At 40.4% G+C, this 26198-nt stretch overlaps 1 protein-coding gene across 1 annotated transcript in view; it reads right to left on the bottom strand.

Moving 5' to 3' along the window:
* The window catches only part of SPAG1 (sperm associated antigen 1), a 34952-nt gene that overhangs the window by 1424 nt on the left and 7330 nt on the right, over positions 1 to 26198 (bottom strand). The window contains exons 6-18 of the mRNA XM_035124672.3: positions 25327 to 25439; positions 23889 to 23994; positions 22454 to 22584; positions 21062 to 21168; positions 19416 to 19578; positions 14558 to 14977; positions 14106 to 14205; positions 10952 to 11104; positions 5510 to 5685; positions 5015 to 5156; positions 4274 to 4400; positions 3595 to 3759; positions 115 to 483 (exon numbers count right to left, since the gene is read on the bottom strand). Of these exons, the coding sequence (XP_034980563.3) occupies positions 115 to 483; positions 3595 to 3759; positions 4274 to 4400; positions 5015 to 5156; positions 5510 to 5685; positions 10952 to 11104; positions 14106 to 14205; positions 14558 to 14977; positions 19416 to 19578; positions 21062 to 21168; positions 22454 to 22584; positions 23889 to 23994; positions 25327 to 25439 (2272 nt within the window). The remainder of the gene's footprint in view (positions 1 to 114; positions 484 to 3594; positions 3760 to 4273; positions 4401 to 5014; positions 5157 to 5509; positions 5686 to 10951; positions 11105 to 14105; positions 14206 to 14557; positions 14978 to 19415; positions 19579 to 21061; positions 21169 to 22453; positions 22585 to 23888; positions 23995 to 25326; positions 25440 to 26198) is intronic.

The raw sequence follows: 26198 nt of genomic DNA, 5'->3' as shown, positions 1-26198 counted from the left end.
CATTTATAAATGGTATCTGCAAATGGTATTTGTCTAAATGCCTAGTAAATGCTAGCATTTCATGAACATGTACATTTTCAGAAAGAATTGACAGCAAATGCCATAATTCCTCACCTTAAACCTTTCTGCTCTACTCAGGTGGACAAGATGCTGGTACACCAGTCCAGGGTCTTGGCAAAATACATACGACTGCAGGGCTTGGATAAAGAGCAGAAAAATGTCTCCTTCTAGTTTGTTGCTTAAAAGGGCTGGTAGATCTTTTGGCTCAATCACTGTTAAGAGCTCTGCACAAGCAGCGATGTCCTTATTGGCATTCACAACATTTATAATCTGACCAAATTCATAGGCATTAGATGGCTTTGAAATAATGAGTTTTTCTGAACTATTCCTTGGCACTGCATCAGGCTCTCCTTTAGCGCTGTCATGATTTGATGTAGCCTTCTCTGAAGCACAGGTCTCTGTAGCTTCCTTTTCCTCATTCACCTTCACAAAGAAATAACCGCATGCCCAGTTAGTTTTGATATATGTATGCAACATGTAATATTTCTGTAATAATTGTGATAAGCAGGAGCACAGTCAGAGAAATTATTGCCACCTTGGGTGGTCTCTTGGGAGAAAGATTTTCATAAGTTAATTCTGTCCTAGACACCATCAAAATGATATATTCAATGTCTGACCCTGTTCACATTGCAGTTGCCAGATTATAACATAGGTGATCTTGATTGTGGTGGCTCCATCCCTCTCAGTGGGGTGCTGACTGCATGGTAAAGAAGCATGTAAAAATCATGCCTGGCTCCACCCATTTGCTCATGTTCATCCTCTGCATGCCCATGCCGTGCAGGTCTCATATGTTTAACTGACTTCCACATAGCTGGCTGCACATGTGATGGGGTTTCTGCGATCAGAGCAGCGTATACTAAAAGCGGTAAACAAACTGGTGCACTTACCTTGTTTCTCCGAAAATAAGACGTAGCCACAAAATAAGACGTAGCAGGATTTTTAAGCATTCAGGGAATAAAAGCCATACCCCGAAAATAAGACATAGTGATAGGCGCAGCAGCAATGTCAGCCGCGGCAGGAGGAGGAGGAGGAGGGGGAAAAATAAGACACCCCCTGAAAATAAGCCATAGTGGGGTTTTTTGAGGAAAAATAAATATAAGACGGTGTCTTATTTTTGGAGAAACATGGTACAAAATCAGAGAGGTTGGGTGAAGGAGGGATGATTAACAGTTTCAATGTTAACTCCAGCAACAAAAAACTTTTGTTCAGAACTGCGAGACTGGGCTGAGTCTAGGATAGGAGTTAGCAACCTTTGGAGGCCTGTGGGCACATCTGCAAACCAGGGAAACTGCCATGGGTATCACACCCACACGGTAACACATTCTACTAGCTACAACAGAAGGCTACTTTCAAACCTACCGTATTGGCCTCACCTCCCCCCAAAAGTGCATCCATGAAAAGTTAAAAGTGCAGCTTATATTTGCAACCTTATTGTATGCATCCAGGAGAGAGACAAAGCAGCGCCCGCCCCACGTGCAGTCCCCCGTCCTCTTCCCCCCCAAGGCTGGGAAGGGAGAGAGCGAGAAAAGGGAAAGGCCGCCGGCAACGTAGCACGGCTCCGCCACCACCCAGTATGCAGCCAGAAGTAGCTTATATTCGGGGGGGTTCTCCTCCCCCCTCCAATTTTAAAGGTGTGGCTTATATTTTGGCCAATACAGTAATTTCAGTGAAGGAGAGGAGACCCTGCAGATGCCAGGGAAGCCCTTGGTGATCATGTGTGCAATGCAATGTTGGTGGCCCTTGATTCAGGGAATTTCCCTCTAGCTTCCATCCTGCCCACTTGCTGATTTGGGCTTTTGCTGTCCCCCAATCATTCGACAATAATCCTGACTCAACAGCAAGTGCATAACAACGTTGACAGTTAAAATAAAGTGCAAGTAAATACTAATGTGCTCATTCTACATGCCTATTGTATAGTTATTTAATTTTATAATGTATATAAAACAGGGAACAATCATCATCATAATAAAGCTTCACAAAAAATGAAAATGGGGAATGAAATTAAACCAGAGATTAATGAAATTGAAATTAGGATCAGAAATTATATAGAGACAAATATGACAGAACTGGCAGGACTGAAAGATGAAACTATGGCAAAACTAGAAGGAACAACTGATGAAATGGAAGTACCCACTATACAAGTGTTTGGAGAAGGTAAGATTTTGGGAAACAAAAATGACATAAATGAAGAGAGATCTTGATAATCTGACATCAATGGAATTGAGAGAGAAAGAGTTCTACCTATGACTTGGAGTGATTCTAGGGATAAAGCTATTAGATCTCTGGCATTATTTTTGGAAAGAAAAACACAAAAGGAAGAGTCAGTACTAGATAAGGCTGAAAAAAACATAGCAAATACAACAGGAAGTGGAAATTGAATACAGTGGGACCTTGATTTACGAATTTAATCCGTTCCGAATGCACACTCGTAGGTCGAAAACTTCGTAAGTTGAGTTTCCCATAGGAAAAGCGGTTTCCCATAGGAATGCATTGGAAACGGAAAAATTTGTAAGTCGAAACCACATCTAGCCGCGAACGGGTTTTCCGTTCGGATGTCGAGAAAATTGTAAGCGCGCGGCCACTTTTTCCACTCGTAAGTCGAAAACGTCGGATGTCGAGGAGCTCGTAAGTTGAGGTCCCACTGTATACAGAACTGGGTGTGGGCCAATGGATACATAATAAAAGGATTCTGGAATATCTCAATATATGATCACAGCAGATAGACTTATATGCACGAAGGAAATTGGAGGCAAAGTTTAAAACATTTAATTAGAGGGGGGAAACATTCTTGTCATTTATCATTATTAACTGGGAACCCCTTTTTGAGTGAAAAGGAAAATGAACACATGATATTTGGGTTTAAAGTTGAAAAAATACTGGTGTGTGTGTGTTAGTTAATATACCACCCTTCATCATAAGATCTCAGGGTGGTTCAATTTTCACATTTATAGTTTTTTTAAAGAAAATTTGCCAAGCACATGATGCAAACAAGTTTTGAGTTACCTGTAATATAGAAAGGAAAGCAATGGGACTAAGAGGGCATTTCAAATTTCAAATATAGCATCAGTATTTAAATCATTAAAAATACTTTGGCTGTAATAAGCAACATTCTAAACTACCTTACTTTAATACTGTACTGTAATGGGATTCTCTATATGACTGCTGTATAATAAGCAATAAGTAAGCCAAAACTATTAACTTTAATATGGTATTTACTATGTGATAATCAGTTGGTGGCTAGCCACATTTGTTTATAACATCAAACTGAACAGGATCCTGTTAATAAAATACAAGCCCAGAAGACCCTAAGCATGATCTGCAAAGGTATAGACTAGCTGGTCCTAGCCTTCCACTATTTTCTCAGGAAAGAGTCTCCACAACTAGCAGGGCTACAACTGCCTTGCAACAACTTACTTAGCTTGCCAGTTACCACAAAGTGCTTGAGAACTCAGCAGTTCAATTCAGACATTTCATAAGGAGGTCTGAATCTTAGACACTTATAGGCCCAGTACATGATTTTTTTAAACTCAGTACCTCTTGGATTTCAATTTTTTTCCTTTGCTTTTGTTGCCCGTTGACTGTATGCTCATTTTTCAGTTTTAGCAACTGTGTTGTTTCCTGCAGCTCCTTCTTTGCTTCATCAATATTTGAATCTATTAGAAGAACTTTCTTCAAATCATCAATACTGGCTTTGTAGTTCTGAAATGTTTAAAAAGTCAATTATTGGCCTCATAAACTGAATAGCTGGAATATCACAAAATTTACAATACAGTGGTACCTCAGGTTAAGTACCCAATCCGTTCCAGGGTGCTGTTTCCACCCCAAAAAGTACTTAACCCGAGCAGTGCTTTGGCGCACGCGCGAAGCGCACAAAACGCATGTGTGCGCAGCAGAACCCGGAAGTAAACATTTCTGGGTCTGCAGAGTACGCAACCTGAAAGTACGCAACCCGCAGCATACTCAACCCGAGGTATGACTACTCAGAAATATGAAACATAGCAAAACCTTGGTAGTAAGAACTGGCTTTATGACTAGGTCAAGTGATGCTGTGACTACCACACAGTGTCCCTACAAATCAGCAGTCAGCATTTTTCCATTTCTATTTCTTCAGATAACAGGAATTCCCCCTCCTCCAAACTTTTGATAGTTATAGCATAAATGATAACATTTAAATTAACATTGAGCAAGTTAAGAGCTGAAACTCTTTTCTTACCTGTAATCCTTTGTATGCTAGAGCTCTTCTGTATAAAGCTTTTATGTTAGAGTCATCAATCTGAAGAACATGATCACAATCCTTTTTGGCTTCTTCATATTGAAACAGCTTCAAGTAACAAAGGGCCCTATAGAGTAAAAAGAAAAAGCACTGTAAGAACATAGGGCAGCACCCATAGAACCCTGAGGCCAATTCTCAAAGTCCCATTATTTGTATATGATGTGTATAGTTGTAGCAATAAGAATGGCTAAATGGCCAACTTAGTTTGATTCTGATATACAGTTGTACCTTGGTTTTCAAACAGAATGCATTCCAGAAGTCTGTTCAACTTCCAAAATATTCGGAAACCAAGGTGTGGCTTCCGATTGGCTGTAGGAGTGTCCTGCAGCCAATCGGAAGCCGCGTCAGACGTTCGGCTTCCAAGGCAAAGTTCGCAAACCGGAACATCTACTTCCGGGTTGGCGGCATTCGAGTTCCAAGTTGTTTGTGAACTAAGCTATTCGAAAACTGAGGTACAACTGTACTAGTTGGAAAGGCAATATGAGAATTGTGTGCCCGGATGTTTATGGTCAGTATAAACGTCTTACTATAAAGGCATACTTTCATATAACAGAACTGCAGTGAAACTAGCTTTCAATTATAAAAGTTGGATAAAATCAATTTCCCACTAAAATGAATGACAATGCCTGCTGATTTGAATAAGCTGGGTTGCATCTGATAGTCTTTTAAACCTCTCCTTACCTGTTAGTGTAGATAGTCTGTTCCTGGGAATTTAATTTGATGCATTCATTGTACTTTATCAATGCTTCTTCATAGTTACCCTTTTTCACAAATTCATTTCCTTTATTCTTAAGTGACTTGAACATTTCTTCTGGTTTTTCTTCTATTTTCCCAAACAGATAAAGAGATTGTCAGTCATCGGCAAACTTGAGTAGGGAGAACAATCATGCACTAGTTTTGCGGCATTCAGAAAGCAAGGCTGGAATTCATAGAGTATGGATCTATTTCTTAAGAGCAAGTTCATACCATCACACTTTTCACTGGATAATCCAGGCTTTGGGGGAACAATAAATTGTAGAAGCAGCAAAAATTAAGAACTTCCTCCCCCAGCCCATGCAAGGACACTGCAGTGAGAGTATGGGAGCTATATATGCAGCTCTTTTGTTAGTAGCAGGAATTTCTCAAGTATTAAGCTTTCTCCAATAAATTATTTATCAGCAATGCTGTTACACATACTAGGAAGATGTGACTGTTGATCTCCATGCCTGGCTGCATTTTTCTTCTGCTTTGGCTCTGCAGTTACACTTCCTCCATCCCACCAATGTAACTGAGCAGAAACCGGAACAACAGGAATTGGGGACAGCTTCTCCCTCCAATTTGGGCCATCTACATCTATTAAAGTTCTTGTTATCCTAGAGAAAAACAAGGTGTTTTTTTTTCACTGATTGCAATAAAATGCAGTAAACTAACTAGGTAATTAAAAAACTGCAAGAATTTAAATCGTATGCATTCAAGCTTTTAAAAATATTTTTAAAAATCACATTATTATCCATACCCATGTTATCTTTAGAATGCTTGTAACAATAACATTATCCATTGAACATGTCAACTTAGGTCCAGCTAAGTATAAGCATGAAAGCCACACTGAACTGTTTATCTCTTTCAGACCCTGTGAGGACCACTTGCATAGTACACACAAATCAGCCCCAAGATAATCAGATTCTGTTAATTTTGTATTGCTAGGGGCATTCCACTCATATACTTTGAGGTATTCAATACAGTCATACCTCAAGTTACATTTGCTTTGGGTTACGTACTTTCGGGTTGCATACTCCGCAAACCCGCAAGTATTTTTCACTGCTTTTTGCCGCGTGCACGGTCTGCGCATGCTCAGAAGCGCCATTCAGATTACGTACTTTTCAGGTTACAAACTGCACCCTGGAACGGATCAGGTACATAACCTGAGGTACCACTGTAATTACTTCATAGGAATCAAATTCCAACCAAAAGAGTATTTTTTTTCCAAACCTCATGTTTTATAATACCATGTCAACTTAATTTAATTCTATTTCACATAGTGCAGAAACAAATACTTTGCAAGCTGAAAATGAATTACCAGAAGGAGAAGGAAGCAGCTGAAATAAGGAGATGGGTTGCCAGGAAGAGAGCAATAAGCAGTGAAGCAAAAGCATAAGTAAGACCTAGAGAGGGGCTGGGGAGTCCATGTGTTCAGAATTACGCAGGAGAAGCCATCATAAGAAGCAAGAAAGTAGAAGGTATTTGGAGCAATTCTTAAAACATCTAAATGCAAATATAAGATGAAAAGAATGGAAATCCTAAGTTTATGACCTCCAATTTCTACTTCATCTATTTCACATGACAGAAAACACCTGACTATATATAGCACCAATTAAAGATATTAAGTGATGTTTTATGTCAGTCATATTCAGAGCAGGACAACTGAAATCAATGGGCAAGTTACGGTATGTTAAGCCCAAAGTTTTCAGTGGGTCTATTAACACTGGGTGCCTCCCACCATTTCTCAAAGCAAATATGGAATAAAACATTTTCTGTTTAACCAAAGCAAGACACAAATCTCTCAAGTACTTTTCAAAGAGTGATGAACATGCCATGAACACTGTTTATTTACTATTTAAATATCACAGGATTTAGTTTCAAATGGTTTACATCTGCAGCCAGACCACCACAATACAAAAGGCTATCCAAGCTAGTCTAAAATACATTGTATGTCCCACAATGTTTTGAGAAGTAGAAAGAAATCAATAAAGGGAAACAAAATGCTTAGCTGCATTGAACATTAAAAAATGTAATTCAGTGTGATGAATACTGTACAAGAGAAGATGGAAATACTGCACATATGACTTAGTGCTGGAATGTTAAACTCTTACAAAGCTACAACTGTAAACTCATTAAAATTCTAGTGAACACGAACCTAACCTGTTTGGAGAAATGATGGAAAAATACGGTAATACCGTACTTTGTGAAATCACAAGAGCCAAATTTAATAAAACTTAAAACATGAACTAAAATAGCAATTATACAGCATTAAGGAGAATGGTAGCACTTAAGAGACATGTATAATCATCTCAGGTGACAAAAATAAAAGGGATTTATTTATTATATATAAGCAGTTTTATAACTTGAATTTTTTTTAATGATTATCCCCTTTTTAATAACATCCAAAGTGGGCTAGGAAAGAAGAAAAAAACTTTACAGTAGCAGATCTTGGTAGATAGCTCCCTAATGGGCATGTCAGTTCAGTTTCCAAGTAGTGTGTCCCAAAAGTGGTGTGGGGTTATTATTATGGTTCCTCAAAACTAATATTAGACTTTCAGTGGTGACAGACATATAGGTATATTATGTACATTAATAATTGGCCTTCAGTGCATGAAACACTTAACTGGGTGGCCAACAACAAACCACTTTTCTTAAAGGCTCCCTATTAATGTACAGTACAGATCTTAAGATTAAAACTGGCAGTACATTGGAGATCAACTTATGGGGAAACTAAAAGTGCACTAAATTTATTGTGCCAATACAGTTATCACAGCAATAAAGCAAACTTATTACCGTGTTTCTCATATTTTAAGACATGTCTTATATTTTTTTTTTTCGAAGAAAATAAGCCTATGGCTTATTTTCGGGGGTGTCTAATTTTTTGCCGAGCCACGACTGAGCGGGAACCAGCAAAGTGCGCGCTGCTGCCTTTGCCAGCTCCCGCTCTGTTGGAGCTCGGCAAAGCGCCGCTGCTACGGTACCTTTGCCGGCTCGAGCTCCAAGCCGGCGGCGGGCTGCTGCTTCGCGGCTTCTCCTCCTCCTCCTTCTCCTCACTGCCGCCTTTTTCGGGCTCCAGCTCCTTCTTCCCCACAGGCTCCTCCGCGGAAGGCCCGTCCAGCAGCTCGGCCTCTGAGTCGCCGCTGCTGCTGCCGCCTCTTTCTCCTTCTCCGCCGCCGCCGGGCTCTCCTCCTCCGGGCCCCTCGTCCTGGGCGGGAAGAGCGGTGGCGGGATTCTCGGCGGCCGCCAGGCTCTCCTGGGTCTCCTGCCTTCCCGCTCGCCTCACACGCGCGGCACACGAACAGGCAAGGCGGCGCGCTGGGCCGAAAAGGGGGAGGGAGGGGGGAGGGTGAGCGCAGACGCGCGCGCAGGGGAGGCTCCCTCTCACCGGGCCATGTGCGCGAGAGCGGACCCGGCGGCGAGTCTCGCGAGAGGGGGCAGGGAAATTGAGCGGGACAGCAGCAGCCCGCCGCCGGCTTGGAGCTCGGCAAAGCGCGCACTGCTGCCTTTGCCGGGTCCTGCTCATGTCTTATTTTTGGGGTATGCCTTATATTTCGCAAGGTCTTGAAAATCCTGCCATGCCTTATTTTTTAGGGATGCCTTAAAATATGAGAAACACGGTAGTACATTAATCAAGATGTTTAGGCCAAATGGTTTCATTTTGAAAGCTACATTCATAGCAAACCTCGGCAATGATATTCTGCTCCAATACACACAGCCTTACTTCATACAAATATCCCCAGCAACATGGGAGTTACATCCACAGAAAAGGATGTTGCACAAGATGATATGCATGTTTTATTTAAAAACATGTACATATATACCACTTAGATTTTTTAAAGAAACTAATGGTATACAGTCTAAAAAGGAACAATATTTCATTAAACAAAAACACAACCTAAAACCCATAAGAAATAGAAAAACACGTAAAAGCAAATAAAGCAGAAATCTGGACAATTTCAAACTTGTAAAACTTTATGAGTCAGGGAAAGCCTGGGCAAAAACGTAAGTCTTCAGCAGACATTGAAAGCATCTGTCCAAGAGGGACACTATTCAGTTCTCTATGAAGGTCACCTACCAGGACAACCAAAGTACTGGTAGTCTCTGTCCCAAATCCAAACAAAAAACCAGACTGAAAAGGATCTAGATACCTCCTATCATCTAGAAATATAAAGAATTTGGGTGTCATTTATGCTGGTTTACGGCTGTAATAAATATTTGTTGTTGCTGGGTGCCATCACTAGATGCTTAAGCACCTTGTCCAAAAATGGTATGCAGGACACAGACTACTAATTGCCCAGACTGGTGGCTTCCAATAAAACATTGCAAGTCACCTTCTCACCATAACTTCATTTCCTGTCTTCTCTCAAAGAAGCATTTGCTGATTCACCCAACCAATCGTTCCACCTCTTGCTGCAAGATCCTTGGTGATATAAGGCTATTATGTGTACAATCAATCCTTGCCTGTTGTAGGCTTCAAACCTCCAGTGATGCACAAGCTGAAGTGTATCCATAATAACAGGGTGAGCAAGAGTTCTAAATGCATGTAATGATTGTGCAATTACTCTGGCATCCAATACAGAGTGGATGTGAGCGACTTTATGCAGGAAATGCCTTGTAAACAAGTGTAGACAACAGATCAGTTGGTAGAGCATGAGACTCTTAATCTCAGGGTTGTGGGTTTCAACCCCACATTAGGCAAAAAGATTCCTGTATTGAAGGGAGGGTTGGATTAGATGTCCCTCATGGTCCCTTCCAACTTTACAATTATATGATTATAATACTCTATGAAATCAGTTACAAAAGGGTAAATGCCCTCTCACCACCTGGAAAAGTTACACTTGCCAAAATCACATGGACCAAATTATGATGGCACAGTAACTTTTAATAGCCACCATCACCACTACCACTGAGTACCACCAATGAGTCTGAAAATGGGCTCTAGTCCATGTTGGGTTGGATTCACTCTGAATATTTCACCACTGTGTGTCTAGCTGATGTATCTGCTATTTCACTGTTTCAATCATCCCAGAAACTGTGGAGCTGTGAAGTACAGATTTAGAAGCAATCATGTCAACTGTCCTAGTCATTTCCCCATTCTCGAGGTAGGCTAGGGCTCCAACAGGACTGCTAGACATGGCAATAGGAAACTCCCAAAGGAGCACCAGGAATCCATTTGGATGCATCCATTCCCAGACAAAGTGTTCTAAATTGGTTCCCCACCCCAGCAGAGATTAGTGGTCCCAGTGAACCTTAACACTTTGAGGCAGCAATCTGTTCATGATAAAGGGACCACATCAAGTTCCCTAGAACCCATCATTCTGTCAAGTACAAAACACCAGATCAACATTATAACCTGCCAGAAGCATGAAGCTCAATAATGACTGATACTGACCCATGGTGGTCATGCAGCCATGAAATCGTGAAATTCTCCAGACAAATGTATAATTAATTCCCTCAGGGTCACCAACCTGGGAGACTCCAAACCACTTTACATCAAAACCACTACTGCTAAATAAGGCAGAGAAACTGATGGTGGCGAGGATATTTACTAAATCACCTTCCACAAATATATCTCAAGGTAACATACAGAACAGAATAAAAGCAACTAAAAACAGCACAAAAAAGTAGATTAATTTTATAAGGAGGGTATACAGTAAATGAGGCAGTATACAGCCCCCATTTTTAATTATATCAACCCATCATATGGCTATATATAACCAGAATTATATTATCACTAAACAGGAACCTAGCCACAAAAGATTTTGGACCCCACACAACAGATCAGTATATGAAGTCCTTTTAGATGAACTGACACTGAAGCTTGTAGTCGTTCCACATTGGTATGCTACAATTTTATGTTCATGTTTTAAATGGTTTTACCTGTTAACACTGTCATTTGCTACCTGGATTCCACTGTCTATTTGTAGTACTGTTTTATAATCAACATATGCCTGCCGATATCGTTCCATAGACTCATAGGCCATTGCTCGACGCAGAAGAGGTTTCAGAGAATATGGATGAAGTTCTAGTGCACTAAGGACAAATGGCCAGAAGTTATTACAAATATTTGAAAGAAAAACACAGAAAAAAACATGCAGAATTTTGATATGCTTATAAACATGTATATTTCAGATATGGGCCTATCCTAAAATAAATTGAAGGAAAAGGAAATAATGGACCAAGCAGTCTATTGCTATTTTATTATATTATTTTTTATATTGGGACAATATAAATGAAAGTCTATTAATCATATAGATAAGAGACAGATTTAAACTGAGTGATACTTATTTGCAGAGAAGCAACTCAGGGGATTAATGGTTATCGCGCTTAAAGTAGTATCTAGGTCAGCAGTAGGGAATTTATGGCCCTCCAGATGCTACTGGACTACAGCTCCTATCATCCCTGACCATTGGCCATGTTGGCTGAGGCTAGTGGGAGTTGGAGGTCAACAACTTCTGGAGGGCCACAGATTCCCCATCCCTGGAAACCCAGCCAGATGGGCAGGGTATAAATAATAAATTATATTAATTATTATTATTTATTACTATTTGTTGTTTTTGTTATCATCTATATCTATATAGCTTGCAGATTGTTATAGTCGCAGAACATTCAGTATGTACAGGTACAAAATACAGTGGTACCTCTAGTTGCGTTCCACTCTTGTGACGGACTTTCAGCTTATGAACGCTGCAAACCTGGAAGTGTTTACTTCCGGGTTCGCTACACGCGCATAAGCAGAAGCGATCTGCACGCTTCACGGATGTGCAGAAGAGCTCGATCATGCCGCGCACATGCACGGAAGAGGCGCTCTAGTTGCGGACTTTTCAGGGTGCAAACGGCACCCTGAAATGGATTAAGTCTGCAACTAGAGAGGTACCACTGTACACCCAGAGCCTAATAGCTTGACGATTGATTTATTATTCTCTCCTAGCAATATACACAACTGCCAATTACTTGGTCCAAATATCTTTACAAGTAATGTTACCTGAATTTGTCACCCCTACGTGAAGGTACACAATACTGCTATGTACAGAATTTACCGACAAATGGTTCACCCATTTTATTATGAACTCTGTAGCTTTAATAAAGATATCATGAAAGAGTAGCATCCAACATTTGGGGATTTTTATAATGGAGGGAGAAGCACTTGTTCTGATAATTCTAAGCATTTATGTAATAATATGAACAATGCTAGGTAGGGCTTCAATTCAAATCAACATTTTGAATAAAGAAAAGCTGAATTCTGTGGCCTATATAAATTATGCAAATTAAGACTGTTTAGAAATATTTCCTCTGTTTGCATACAATCATAGGGAGGGACAAGAGTTATGCAAACACCAAACCAAGGTCCTTAGCTCTGGAAATCCTGCTGTGGCCACTCTCTGCCTTCTAAGACTTAAAGCACTACACACAACTTTCAAGCCTATCTTCATAGTTTCAGTGGTGAGGAACTTCAGCAGGTGGGTGAGTGGCTCAGCTGAAATTTCTCAAATAATTTTCTGGTGATTTCCTTTTTTGAGCCCCTCCTGAAGCATCAGATAATTCCATTCCTCCCCTGGATAATATTTAGAAATTAGTCTCACCAATCTCACCATTCAGTAATTTGGGGTACAGTTTTAATATTTAAAACTGGCCCCTACTCCTACCACTCATCCTTCTTCAGCATTAAGTAACAAAAAATTCTCAGAAAAGAATTTTATGATTAGGTACACTATCTGTCCATTATTTTCAAGGCAGAGTTCTGAGCAATGAGTAATGACAGAGTTAAGCATGGTCTCCAGTGTTATCACTACCCATTACTAAAAGTTCTTTGTAAATTCTAAAACTGTCAAATTTCTAAACCAACAAAAGTTGGTGCAATTAAAGATGCTAACCTATTTGTACTTAATTTTATATAACAATGATTAGTTGTCTCAGACAACTCTGACACCTGAAAGCTTGTGTGAGTTGCCTAACAATTATGAATTATATGTCACCTGTGAGATTCAAGAGCTATTAAATTAAACTGTGATCCAAAAATGATTAAATCAGAGATTTAACTATATTAAAACAGAAATCAAATCAGAAATCCTAACACAAGGTAGCCAACATGGCACCCTCCAGAGTCCAGGCGTTATTGGATTACAACTCCAATCAACCCTTATCATGACCATGCTGCCTGGGGCTTACAGACAGTGCAGTCTAATAACACCTGGAGGGCATCACACTGGCTATCCCTGTACAAAATACATTGACCGTCTAATGTCTACAGTTAACAAGGCAAGGCCTGGACAGCTATAGCTCTGCTGCTATGTCTAACTCATTAGATACTGATTAAATACATTTACTGTATAAGATAATACATTTCAGAAAAGTCAGCAGCAAGTTAGGAATATATGAAGCTGCCTTGTATTGAGTAAGATCATTAGTCAATCTAGGTCAGTATTGTATACACAGACTTTCCTAGGTTTCAAAGTGCGAACATTCCCACTCCTATCTGGAGGTGCCAAGGACCGCACCTGGGACTTTCAGCATGCAAAGCAGATGCTCTACCACTGAGCTACACCCTTCCCCTCATGTTCTAGATGAGAGAAGGGATTCAAGACATTTGCCTTCAGAATTATACTCTATACTGCATCATACTTGAGACCAAGAATGTGTTTTCTGGGAACCACTGCAACACAATTGCAGTCATGTTGCAATTATGATGCAACTACTTTAAAATGTTCTGGATAATATCAAACATAATTCTAGGCTAAAGTATCAAATGGAAAATGCATTAATAGCTATAGGAACTTACATACAATTCTGTAATTAACTTGCTTTAATTTTACATTCAAACAACCTTACATGTTTATATTTGGGAGAAACATTAACTATCTTTCTCATCTTCCTCCCTCTTAGCAAGGAAGTGATTTCCAACACATTCTGACGAAACACCTACTATCATATTCATAGGGGTTATACATTTCAAACTGTTTAAACTCTTTAAAGGAAGGTTAAATGCTCTTTTAATCATGGGGGAATTCTTTATCTGCATAAGATTGTTATTTACCTGTTACAGTCTTGAATGCAGTCAACACAGTTTCCTTCTTTTAGGTAACATGCTGCTCTGTTTGAATACAAAATACTTAGATCCTCTGGACTTTGGATTCCTTAAATTACAAAAAATTACGGTGGATTATGATAACTGAAATCAAGTTTTATTAGTATAAAATACTTCATTAGATTGCAAGTTGCATTGCAGTAGTGCAATTGTGCTGATGAAGCAAAGCTTCAAGGATCTTTTTTTAGTGGATCACCTATAACTACATCCTACTGCTTTAATATGCAGCCATAACTCAGTTACAATGAAATTCTACATGATAAATCTGATTCTCATGGCAACTGTATATGAATATTTTCACAACTGCATATTACAGAGAAATTCAGCTTTCTCCTAGAAAAATATTGAAGAAAGGATACATTTTAAAATCACCATAAGAATTGCATAAAGATATAACTCACCAGAACTAATTACATTTTCAATTGCTTCTGAGTATCTGAGGACAGCCTCTCCAAATTGTCCGTTTTTAAATAATTCGTTTCCTTCAGCTTTCAGTGTTGCTGCAGTGGAAGGGAGCAAAGTAGAACTGTTTTCCCCAGCTGCTGAAGATTCTGCATTTTTCTGTATTACTTCCTTGTTTTCAGTATTATTTTTGTCACTGCCCAGAAAGCCATTTACTTCATTTTCAGAATCCCGTAAAACCTTGGATGTCTTTTTTTCAGGTGTGCCTTTTTTAACACTATTCTCCAAAGGGTCCCTGAGCTTCTGTGCTTCCTTGTTTTCCCATTTACAGCCATCTCCTTTGCTGGGAGACTTCTTTTGTGCATTCCCCATTTCTGTCTTCTCAGTTGTGATCTCTCCTCCCACTAGCACAGCAGTTTCTACAAGGAAGTTAATCGGCTAGGTTAGACTCTGCATCATCAGAAGGAACCATTGTAAAAGCAAAGGAGGGGTGGATTAAAAGCATGTATATCACACATATTAGCTTACTGAGATGAATTCAATGAAAGACAACATTTTCTGCAGTCTTTTTAGACTGCACAGCTAAGTGTAAACGGTTTGCCATTGTGGGAATTTAACACTGTCAAATCAGTATTTTTTTAAGAACTGGCACTGCTCCCTTCTGAATGATATACAATCACCTTGAAATTAACCTTTTAAATACTAGATGCCCAACTTAAAAATTTGGCCTGACAAGCAAATTAGACAGCAAATCACAACTGCATTTTAAGTCACAGTTGCAACCTACCTTTTTGAGATTATATCAAACATATAAAAAGATTAAGCCATGTTCTATATTGTGAAGTTTCACGTCCACTAAAAGGTCAGGATAAATTCTTCTACCCTTTATTTCAAAAGGCTTTCTAGTCATATCCAAATGGTCTGGAATAGATAGCAGGGGCCAAAATGGTACAGGATAAACTAATTAACAGTCTTTATACTAGTAGAGCTGTATTCACTTGCTACTCTCTGAAAAAAGGAATAGATTGCTTAAAGCAAACAATTTGGAGATCAGTTTTAGAAACTTGATGAATATTCAATATATAAAATGTATAGCAGATAAGCAGATTTACCATATGCTTTATCTCAGTTAAAAAGGTAAAGGGACCCCTGACCATTAGGTCCAGTCGTGACCGACTCTGGGGTTGCGCGCTCATCTCGCATTATTGGCCGAGGGAGCCGGCGTATAGCTTCCAGGTCATATGGCCAGCATGACAAAGCCGCTTCTGGCAAACCAGAGCAGCACATGGAAACGCCGTTTACCTTCCCGCTGTAGCGGTTCCTATTTATCTACTTGCATTTTGACGTGCTTTCGAACTGCTAGGTTGGCAGGAGCTGGGATCAAGCAACGGGAGCTCACCCCATCACAGGGATTCGAACTGCCGACCTTCTGATCAGCAAGCCCTAGGCTCAGTGGTTTAACCACAGCGCCACCTGGCTCCCTTCTTATCTCAGTTAGCCCCTATAATAGTATGAAATAATCATCTTGCAGCAGACATTTTAAAGAGATAGTAAAAAGGTAAAATAATCATTTTGCAGCATCTTCCTAAAACAAATAATTCAAGATTTTAAAAGTAAAACTTGCAATATTGAACATGTTTATTTCTTACTTATCTAGACACAAAATATTAAACAAAATTGTTTAATACAATCTTAAACCAAAAATAGAAGACCACAACTTTATGAGGGTTTCCCTCTTAAAATTGCTCCAGTGTCTGCAAATCTACTGTTAAAAGACACATGAATTCAAAACAACTGTTTGAGGTTATGCTATGAAAAAAATTTTAAAGGAAAATTGGAGTGGGTGGGGAATAATGTGCAATATTACAGACTGAAAATATGTCTAAGAACTGTACACAAACTTAGCTCAGTGGTAGAGCACACATTTAATCACATGAAGAAGATCGCAGGCTCAGTCTCCAGATGAAAAGATTCTTTTCTGAAAAGGAGCCATTACCAGTCAGTATAAATAATATTGAGCTAGATAGACTGAAGGTCTCACCCAGTACAGACAGCTTTCTGGTGTTATGATCTTTGGGGTGGGGAGTTAGGCTGAATGCCTGGGCCCCCTTCTAAGTATTTAAATAGCCAAGCTACCAGTAGCTTCCTGGTGAGGTGATAGCCTAGGGAATAAAGGGAACAAAGGAAGAGGCTTTGAGTGAGATAACAAATGGGTGGAGCCCACTCTGTCAGCTGGCTGGTAGTTGGAAAACCAAAAGGTCAGAGTTGAGAGTTCAGAGATGTGAGCAAGAAGCTAGATGTGGAAAAACAACAAGTTGGGAAGCTGGTGAGTCAGAGAGATATTTGATTTCTGTTTGAATTCCAGGCCACAGCTATCGGGGAAGCAAGACCCTCTTAGGATGTTAATGCTGTGAACCCCTCCATCGTAGGCTCAGGTATACTGTACATATATATGTGTAAATAAACCATATATCATAAAGACACCTCAGTCTCCACTGTGCCTCATTCCGAAGGAAACACGAACCCTGGGTAAGTGTCTGGAACCCCTGGAATCTCACACTGCTCAAGACTGGGATGATGTGCAGTACAGTGGCACCTCGACATACGAATGACTCGACATACAAATTTTTCGAGTTACGAAGGGAAAAAATGGGGGCGGGCTTACAAATTTATTTGACTTACATAAAGCAAGAACATAAAGCAATAGGGTTTGCAAGAGAGAAGTCCAAGGTACAGGAATTAATAATTGAAAATAATGTTAAACCTTTATCAAAGATTTATAAATTTCTTCTGGAGTGGGAGCTAAAAGATTAAGAAATAAAGTGCTTAATGGTCAAATGGGCCCAGGATTTGGGAAAGCCAATATATAAAGTTCAGTGGGATAGATTGTGGAAAGTACGGTAACAATGAAATTCACAGCCTGTACCGGAATAAAGGAGAATATGATGAAAATGCTATATCGATGGCATCTTACACCGGATAGGATTGCCAAAATTTATAAGAGTGGAGATAATAATTGTTGGAAATGTCATAATAAAATAGGAGATTATATACATTGTTGGTGGGGCTGTGTTAAAATTAATAAATTTTGGGGAGAAGTCTATGAAGAATTGAAAAAGATGGTAAATATTACTTTAAAAAAAAAACAGAATATTTTCTATTAAGTTTGCTACCCGAAAACTTTCCAGAAGATAGGAAAAATATATTTCTTCATGGCTGTGCAGCAGCAAGATTATTAATAGGCCAAAAGTGGAAAAATGAAGAGGCACCTAAAATATCAGAATGGCAGTTAAAACTAGTGGAGTTTATGAATTTGGACAAAATGACTGCCGTAATCAGGAATATACCAAGACAAATATTAATCAAAAAATGGGAATATGTAGAGGATTATTTCAGGGAAAAAAATATTAAAACGGAACTAGTTGTTTGTTTGGCTTAGGGGATCACAGGAGAATTTAGAGGGAAATGTGATAAGAAAGGAACATATAAAAGAATATGTTACAGGAGAACTGTAACACAAGATATGGGAGAATCATAGAGTTAAGCGATGTGTTAAAGTTTGGAAGCTGATTTTATTTATACATAAGGTCTTGATTTGTGTAATGAGACTTGGAGGAAATTGTATTGTTTTTCTTTTATTGTAATGGATTTAAAGTGAATCAATAAAGTTTATTTTGAAATTCAAAAAAAAAATTATTCGACTTACGATCGGGCCCTCACCGCCTCGCTGCCCCATGCTCGCCACCGCTGTGTGCCACCCTCGCTTGGGATCGGGCTCTCGCCGGCTCCCCTACCACTGCCACTGCGAAGCCAGCCTTCTGCTGGCCTCGCGCGGGATCGGGCGCCGCTGCAAAGCCAGCCTCCTGCGGGATCAGGCCCTCGCCGGCTCCGCTACCGATCTTCGTGTGGCAGGCGGGGGTGGGGGGAAAGCGGATGAATGATCCCCCACTCCGCCTGTCACACAGCACAGAGCCGAAGATCGGCAACACCTACCGATCTTCGTGTGACAGGCGGGGGTGGGGGGGAAAGCGGAGGAACGATCCTCTGCTTTCCCCCCACCCCGCCTGTCACACAGCACAGAGCCGAAGATTGGCGGGCGCTGTTTGCCGGGCTTGTCAAGATCTTCGGCTCTGTCCCCCGATGCGCTACGGCTCGGGGAAGCAGGCAGGGAGACGGCAACAGCCCGCAGCTTCTCGGGCTGTTGCCCCCTGCCTGCTTCCCCAAGCCGAAGCGCCTGGGGGACGGAGCCGAATTGCGGCGCGGCGGGGGCTTTTCGCCGTTTGCCTCCCAACAGCGAAAAGCCCCCACCGCGGACTGGCTTGGCGGTGGGGGGGGAAAAGAATTTTTCCCCCGCCGCCAAGCCAGTCCCCGAGCCGAAGGCAAACAGCGAAAAGCCCCCGCCGCGCCACAATTTGGGGCTCGCAGCGGAGCCGGCGAGAGCCCGATCCCGCACGAGGCCGGCTTCACAGTGGCGGTGGCAGCAGAGCCGGCGGGGGCCCGATCCTGCGCTACCTCGCCAGCTGCTGATCCGGCCAGAGGGCCGTATCCGGCCCATCGCCGCCGCAGCCACCGGCCTCCCCACCTGCCAATCCGGCCATAGGGCCTGATCGGGCCCATCGCTGTCTCCCACCGGCCTTTAAAGTGCATTTTTTTTAAGGCCCCAGAACGAATTAATCCATTCCCAATGCATTCCTATGGGAAACATCATTTTGACTTACGAATGTTTCTACTTACGAATGTGCATTCGGAATGGATTAAATTCGTAAGTAGAGGTTCCACTGTACTATCTTCCAGTGAGGTGACACTACAGTCAGCTCCATGCCCGTCCATTTAAAACAATTAACAAGTTAAAATTACTTTTATCTCCACTGGCATTTTCACATTCTGCTTCATTTCCTCCTAGTTCTTCATCACCATCTGAGTCTTCTATATCTTGAATAAGTATTTGTTTCCCCTTGCTATTAGTTTGAGAAATAGGTTCCAACTCTTTCAGCTTCTTCTCAATATCCAACAAGTTTTTCTGTAGTAATATAGCAATATTTAGTTTTTATTATTATTTTAAATACACAAATTCTTCCACCACTGAAAGATACACTCAACATTTTCAACATTACATAATACTGTAATTGCAAAAGGAGAAAATTAGAGAACCTAGTGTCAGAAGTGAGATCAGAACCAAAGTACTTAGAACTGAAAGTACATATACCTCTATAGGAAATTCCATTTAAAAAGAACCTGTTCAGTACAGTAGTAGTTCTCTAATAAATTCAGATAATACAGTTATAATATTATATTGGGAGTGGTGCTTTAAATTATCTGTAGTGGTTTTGTAGTGGGAGATTGTTAAAGTAGAAATGTCAAAAATCCTGAATGAGGCAGCTGTTTTAGTACCACAATTGATATTACTGAATACAGTTTGTTTGATGCTTTCATTACTATCAAGTCTATCAAGATGGCCTTTAGAACCAGAGTGACTATAGCTCATCATTAGAAATCGGCTCAGGATTTCTCTCTCAATTTGGCACAAAGATCTGTTGAATACTGCTGTATTAGAAAGGCTCACTCACCAACTTAAGCTACTGAAAGGGCACAAAAAACTAGACTCTGTTTTTCCCATTTAGAATATCTTCTATATTAAATTCATCATGTGAAAATGGTAAACCACCCCGTGATCCTCAGACAAAGGGTGGTATAGAAATTTAATAAATAAATATAAATTGTGTGGAGCAATTATACGTTACCATACTTCTCCTGACATGTATGTGCCACTTAGGTCACCTGCACTAAACCAGAGTGGGGTAAATAAGCTGCAGGCTGACATGCCTTCAGTGTCAAGAGAAACACTACTAAAGCCCACCAATCAGCGACGGTGCCAGTGACAACACCCACATAGGGAGCCAATGAACTCACAATACCACATCCCCAGCATACACAATACCAGACTGCCCAACTCAATCTGCTGCAATGGCTCAGCCAGAAATCTTGTACTCCACTGGTTGAGGGCTACAGGATTTGTTGAAAGCCGTGCTATGCCACTGGAACAAGAGATACTCATTCTGGAAGTAACTGGGCTGCAATTGGCCCACTCAGTGTATAGAACCATAGCAATATCCACAAGAGAGTGGGTACAAGCACAGAGGTATTCAATTGCTCAGATCTCTCTTGAACCCTCAAAATGTGCAAATTATTTATGTGTGACCTTCCCTCCAAATCAGATAACTTAGCTTGCAGAGCAGCATCAAAATTGGAAGAAAGATGGTATTGTAATAGTTGGGTGAGTGGTGCTCTCCACTCTGGATCAGCTGATGGAAACGTATTGCTTTTTTCCCTTTTGAGAAACCAGTTTGACCTGCCGCCGTCTGTGGGATGGCAGTATTTGTATCAAATACAGTATTTGTATTAGATATATTTCATTGTGTACCATCTTTCAATAGTAAATATGTCCAATGCAAACAGTATCCATAGTTTACAATACGTCCATGAAGTCAACAATTAATACATACCTTAGCAATAGCATTTTCTGGCTCAATATGTAACACTTTCTTCAAATCTTCTGCAGCTGCTTTGAAATTATTTAGCTTAGTGCAAACAGTGGCACGGCGCATAAAAGCTGCAGATCAATAAATAATGCATTATTTTATTGCAATGTTCTAAGTTACATAATAAATATGTCAATATAATGTGAAATAGTGGAAATGTAAAATAATTCTGCATTAATGATATAATAACTTGCAACTATTGCAATATAGCTTTGTAATAAAGATGCATGGTTTAAAAATAATCTCAATTTGACACAGGCAAACCATCTTCACATATAATGATTCATTTTAGTACAGGGATGCAGAACCTCAGGCCGAGGAGCCAAATGTAGCCCTCCAGGCCACTCCATCTGGCCCCTGAAGTTCTCCCCAGGCCACATCCCCTTTCTGACCCACATCCACCACCAGTCCTTCTTTATACCGCACTCTAGTGTTTTTGCCTGGCTGGAATGTGTCCTTAACTCTGTTAAGGCTTCTTGCTTCCCTCAGTGGAGAATACAGAGAGATGTGTGAGTGTGAAGAAGCCAACCTACAGTACACAAGGCAAAAATGGCAGTAGTTGCTTAGCCCACTTTTGCCTCTGCTGTTGCCCACCAATGGCACAAGGTCCTATAAGGCTGCCCAAAAGCAAATGAGGCCCTTAGGTTGAAAAAGGATCCTCAACCCTTACTTTAATACCATAATTATTGTACTAAATTTCTACTCTGTTCCAGTCTCCCATCAAAGTATAATCTGTTACCAAAAATTAACCCACTAAAAGAGATGTGATTACAGCTGCAATAACCTATATAATGTACCTAGACATGTGGGGACTTCCCTTTTACACTGTCTAGGAAAAGCCAACTTTTCATGTCAGGATTGCAATAAATTGCCTTAGACAAAGTAGGCTGAACTTCCTTCTGCTGATTAATAGTTGGGAGGGGAACTCTTGTTGCTTGGAATAAACTTTTCCCACCATTGCCTGGTTAGCCCTGTCTCGGAATTTACCTTGAATTGAAGAGATACAAGCTTTTACATTGAATATTGGAGATGAGTGGGAAAATATTCAGGGTTCTAATGGCAAAGCACAGATACTGTACCCCCATAAATTCCCTTCCACTAAACCATGTAAAGCACTTAGCATGAGTACTAAGCCGCTATTGTGCTGAACAATTCATTTCCCACTATAGCAGTAGTGGAAAAATAAATCGTTGGGAGTGGTTATTCCACAGTACTCTTAATGCAGGGGACGTAAATCAGAATGCAATCCACAAATTTCAAAAAACAGTGTTTGTCACCTATGCTGACTTTGCTCCATTAATTTAAAAAGATTTTTTGCTAGCATTAATTTTTCAAAAGTGATTTCTTTAATTTTACCTTTTACGTTTTCAGGGTCCATTTTTAACACTGTCTCACAATCCTGATGAGCAACATGCCAATTCTGAAGTTTTATTTCTGCCTGAGCTTTATTATTGTATGCAGCCACAGTGGGAAATGCAGATATGCTCCTGCAAAATACTGAGGCATTAGGCAGGCTGAAATGAACACAGACACTTCAGAAAAGAGTCAGGTGATGCCTTAAAGCCTAAAGTGCGGGAATGTTGTTACAAAGTAAAGCCAGAAGGCCCAAGAATGAAAAAGATAAGAGTGTTACAATACTGTACAGAGTACAAATGAAAACAAGTACAGGTCAAAAGAGTAAAAGATCCAATCAGTGTGGGTGTGGCCTCCCATCTGCTAATGAAAATGGCTAAGGAAGATAAAGAATACACATAAAGACCTAAAGAGGAACATATTATTTTCTGTAGTTACCTAGCCATTTTCATTCTCTACTGATTCCATGCAACTCAATATAGAAAACTGACTACAAGTCATAATGCTTGGCCTTGGGCAGTTAAAGATTCACAAAGTGCCTCTGCTGTCTAGTACCAAAACAAGCACAAGTTTTCTTTCTGGCTTTGGAGGTGAAGGTTGGCATAGGCTCATTTGGGTAATGGGCAGCAGAGGTACATCAAGAACATCAGCTGTCCAGAGCTGAAACAAATTCTAGTTATCCACCTACAAAGTTGGAACTGGAGAAGGGCGGGAGTCATTTCCACAGTTATGCCAGGTTTCAAACCTCCAACAAAGCCCAGCACAACTGCAAAGACCACCAGGAAGAAGGCATCTATATATACCATATTCAATACAATCGGGATCAGTCCAAGCCATTTTTGCTGCCTGATAGGACAGGATAAGAAGCCCAAAAATAGTGTCATGTCACACTTTCAAGTTCCTGAAGTTTTTGTCAGTACAGTCTCAGTCTAGAATGCCTTATTGTGAGGATTGCTGTGTGGCTAAACAACATACACAGTGGAACCTCGGTTTACGAACGCAATCCGTTCCACGGAGGCATTTGTAAACGGAGGCATTCGCTCTGCGAATGCACCCGTCTGCGCGTGCGCGAAGCACCAATAGAGCGCTTCTGCACGCGCATGCACGTGCAAGCTGTGCAGATCGCGTCTGCGCATCCGATGCCGCGGAACCCAAATGTAAACAGTTCCGGGTCCGCGGCGTTCATAAATGGAGGCATTTGTAAACGGGACTGTTTGTAAACCGAGGTACCACTGTACATAGAAAAATGCATACCATAAAATTGATATATGTATACTAGTACAAATTTTGTTTAAACCACTTTCAAACAACAAAGTTGATAGTGTAGCAGCTAAAAGTTGTAACTTTTAAGACTACATATTAATGCCTGCCTTGCATCCAGGTTGCTACTGTAGCTACTGCAGCAGGCTAATAATTACTATACCTGTAGCTGACTCACCGAGTATAGTAGATAACTGCTTCTTTGTAGTCTCCTGTAACAAATGCTTCATTTCCTTTTTCTTTTTCACGATTAGCAATTAAGATTTTTTCCTTTGTAGTCAAACCTAGAAAATATCTATTACATAGTAAAAGAAGAAAAATTGCAGGCAAAACCCAAAACATTTCTCTTTAACACTACAGAGAAAGAATATGAGAGAGAGAGAGAGAGAGAGAGAGAGAGAGAGAGAGAGAGAGAGAGAGAGAGAATATTGTAAAAGACATAATATACAAGTGCTCTATTGTTCTGATTTGAGCATCCACCCACTTCAGGCAGAAATCCGCTGCATTTAAGCAACATGCTATACAGTGGTACCTCGGTTTATGAACACAATTGGTTACGGAAGTCTGTTCATAAACTGAAGCGTTCATAAACTGAAGCGAACTTTCCCATTGAAAGTAATGGAAAGTGAATTAATCCGTTCCAGACGGTCCGCGGAGTAAGTGTTCATAAACTGAAGCAAACTTTCCCATTGAAAGTAATGGAAAGTGGATTAATCCGTTCCAGACGGGTCCGCGGAGTACTTAAACTGAAACGTTCATAAACTGAAGCATGGGTGTAATTGGTTCCGGAAGTCTGTTCATAAACTGAAGCATTCATAAACTGAAGCAAACTTTCCCATTGAAAGTAATGGAAAATGAATTAATCCGTTCCAGATGGGTCCGCAGCGTTCATAAACTGAAAATTCATAAACCGAGGTGTTCATAAACCGAGGTTCCACTGTATCTCAATTGTTGAACACATACTTTGTATACAGAAGGTAACAAATTTAATTAACAGTCTGTCCAGTTAAAAGGAACTCCTGTAACAAGGCTGGGAAGCACCTCCGAGATCCTGAAATACTAGTAGCAGTCAAAGTAGGCACTTATGGACTAGACTGACTGTCAGTCTAACATTAGTATAAGGAAGCTTCATATACTCAATTCTTTTAGCACTAAGCCTACAGTGGTTGAAACTACACTTTGGAATTTTCTGCTTTATTGTTTAAGGGTATGCTATTTTTTTCAAGGTAAGGGTTATAACATTTTAAAACCCTGTTTACAAAAAAAGTGTTTTCTAGCTATATTGCTGATTTATCTACTACCTTAGCAGAATTATGCAATCAAAAACACAGGATTTTTAAATAGTGTAATTCAGCAATACTGACTGCATTACTGAATTTTGAAGAAACATGGTAAAATGTTTCTGGAAAAGAACAGGCAGACTTTGGATATATATAGGAGTTACTGATAATGCATACAATACTGATAAACAAATTCATATAAAATTTTCATAATTCTATATGAGAATCAAGTCACAGTATTTTTGAAAACAGGGATTCCTATGAGTAGTAGATTTCTTATTTTTCGATAAAAGGCAACAGCAACCAAAATCACTGTAGTACTGAGTGAAAACCTACCTGTTGTGTCTATATCAGCTTTTGGTAACCCTTTGTTAGTAGTTCTAAATCTGGGTTTACTCTTATTTTCCTCATAACCATCAATTTTGGAACATTCTTTTTCCACATCAAACCTTTAAAAATGTAAAAGCATTTTATATATTTACATTATAATAATAAACATCCAAATGTGTGTTTAACTATAACAAGACTTCACACTGACATAGTTTAAGGGTATGATGGACTATTAAGGGACCCAGGTGGCGCTGTGGTTAAACCACTGAGCCTAGGGCTTGCTGATCAGAAGGTCAGCGGTTCGAATCCCTGTGACGGGGTGAGCTCCCGTTGCTTGGTCCCAGCTCCTGCCAACCTAGCAGTTCGAAAGCACGTCAAAATGCAAGTAGATAAATAGGAACCGCTACAGCGGGAAGGTAAACGGCGTTTCCATGTGCTGCTCTGGTTTGCCAGAAGCGGCTTTGTCATGCTGGCCACATGACCTGGAAGCTGTACGCCGGCTCCCTCGGCCAATAATGCGAGATGAGCGCGCAACCCCAGAGTCGGTCACGACTGGACCTAATGGTCAGGGGTTCCTTTACCTATGATGGACTATTAATTTGCAATGTAGGAATATGCAGGTGGCCCAGATGGGGATCAAACCTACGCTCTTGGCATTATCAGCACCTCGCTCTAACCAACAGAGCTGAAGCAGTTGGCAGGTTCTACTCTTAAGTAGGGAGAACCAGCTGTACAAATATAAGATGTGGGAAAGGATCTTGTCTTAGTAGACAACACATTTAACATGAGTCAAAAGTGTGATGCAGCAGCAAAAGGAAAAAAAGGCTAAAGCTCTTTCTAGCATGTATCAACAGAAGTATAGTGCCCCTATCAAATGA

This window comes from Zootoca vivipara, chromosome 8, assembly GCF_965207765.1.
Source record: "Zootoca vivipara chromosome 8, rZooViv2.hap1.1, whole genome shotgun sequence".
NCBI classification, from domain to species: domain Eukaryota; kingdom Metazoa; phylum Chordata; class Lepidosauria; order Squamata; family Lacertidae; genus Zootoca; species Zootoca vivipara.
The sequence above is the reverse complement of the archived record's forward strand: the minus strand, read 5'-3'. Positions and strand labels throughout refer to the sequence as shown.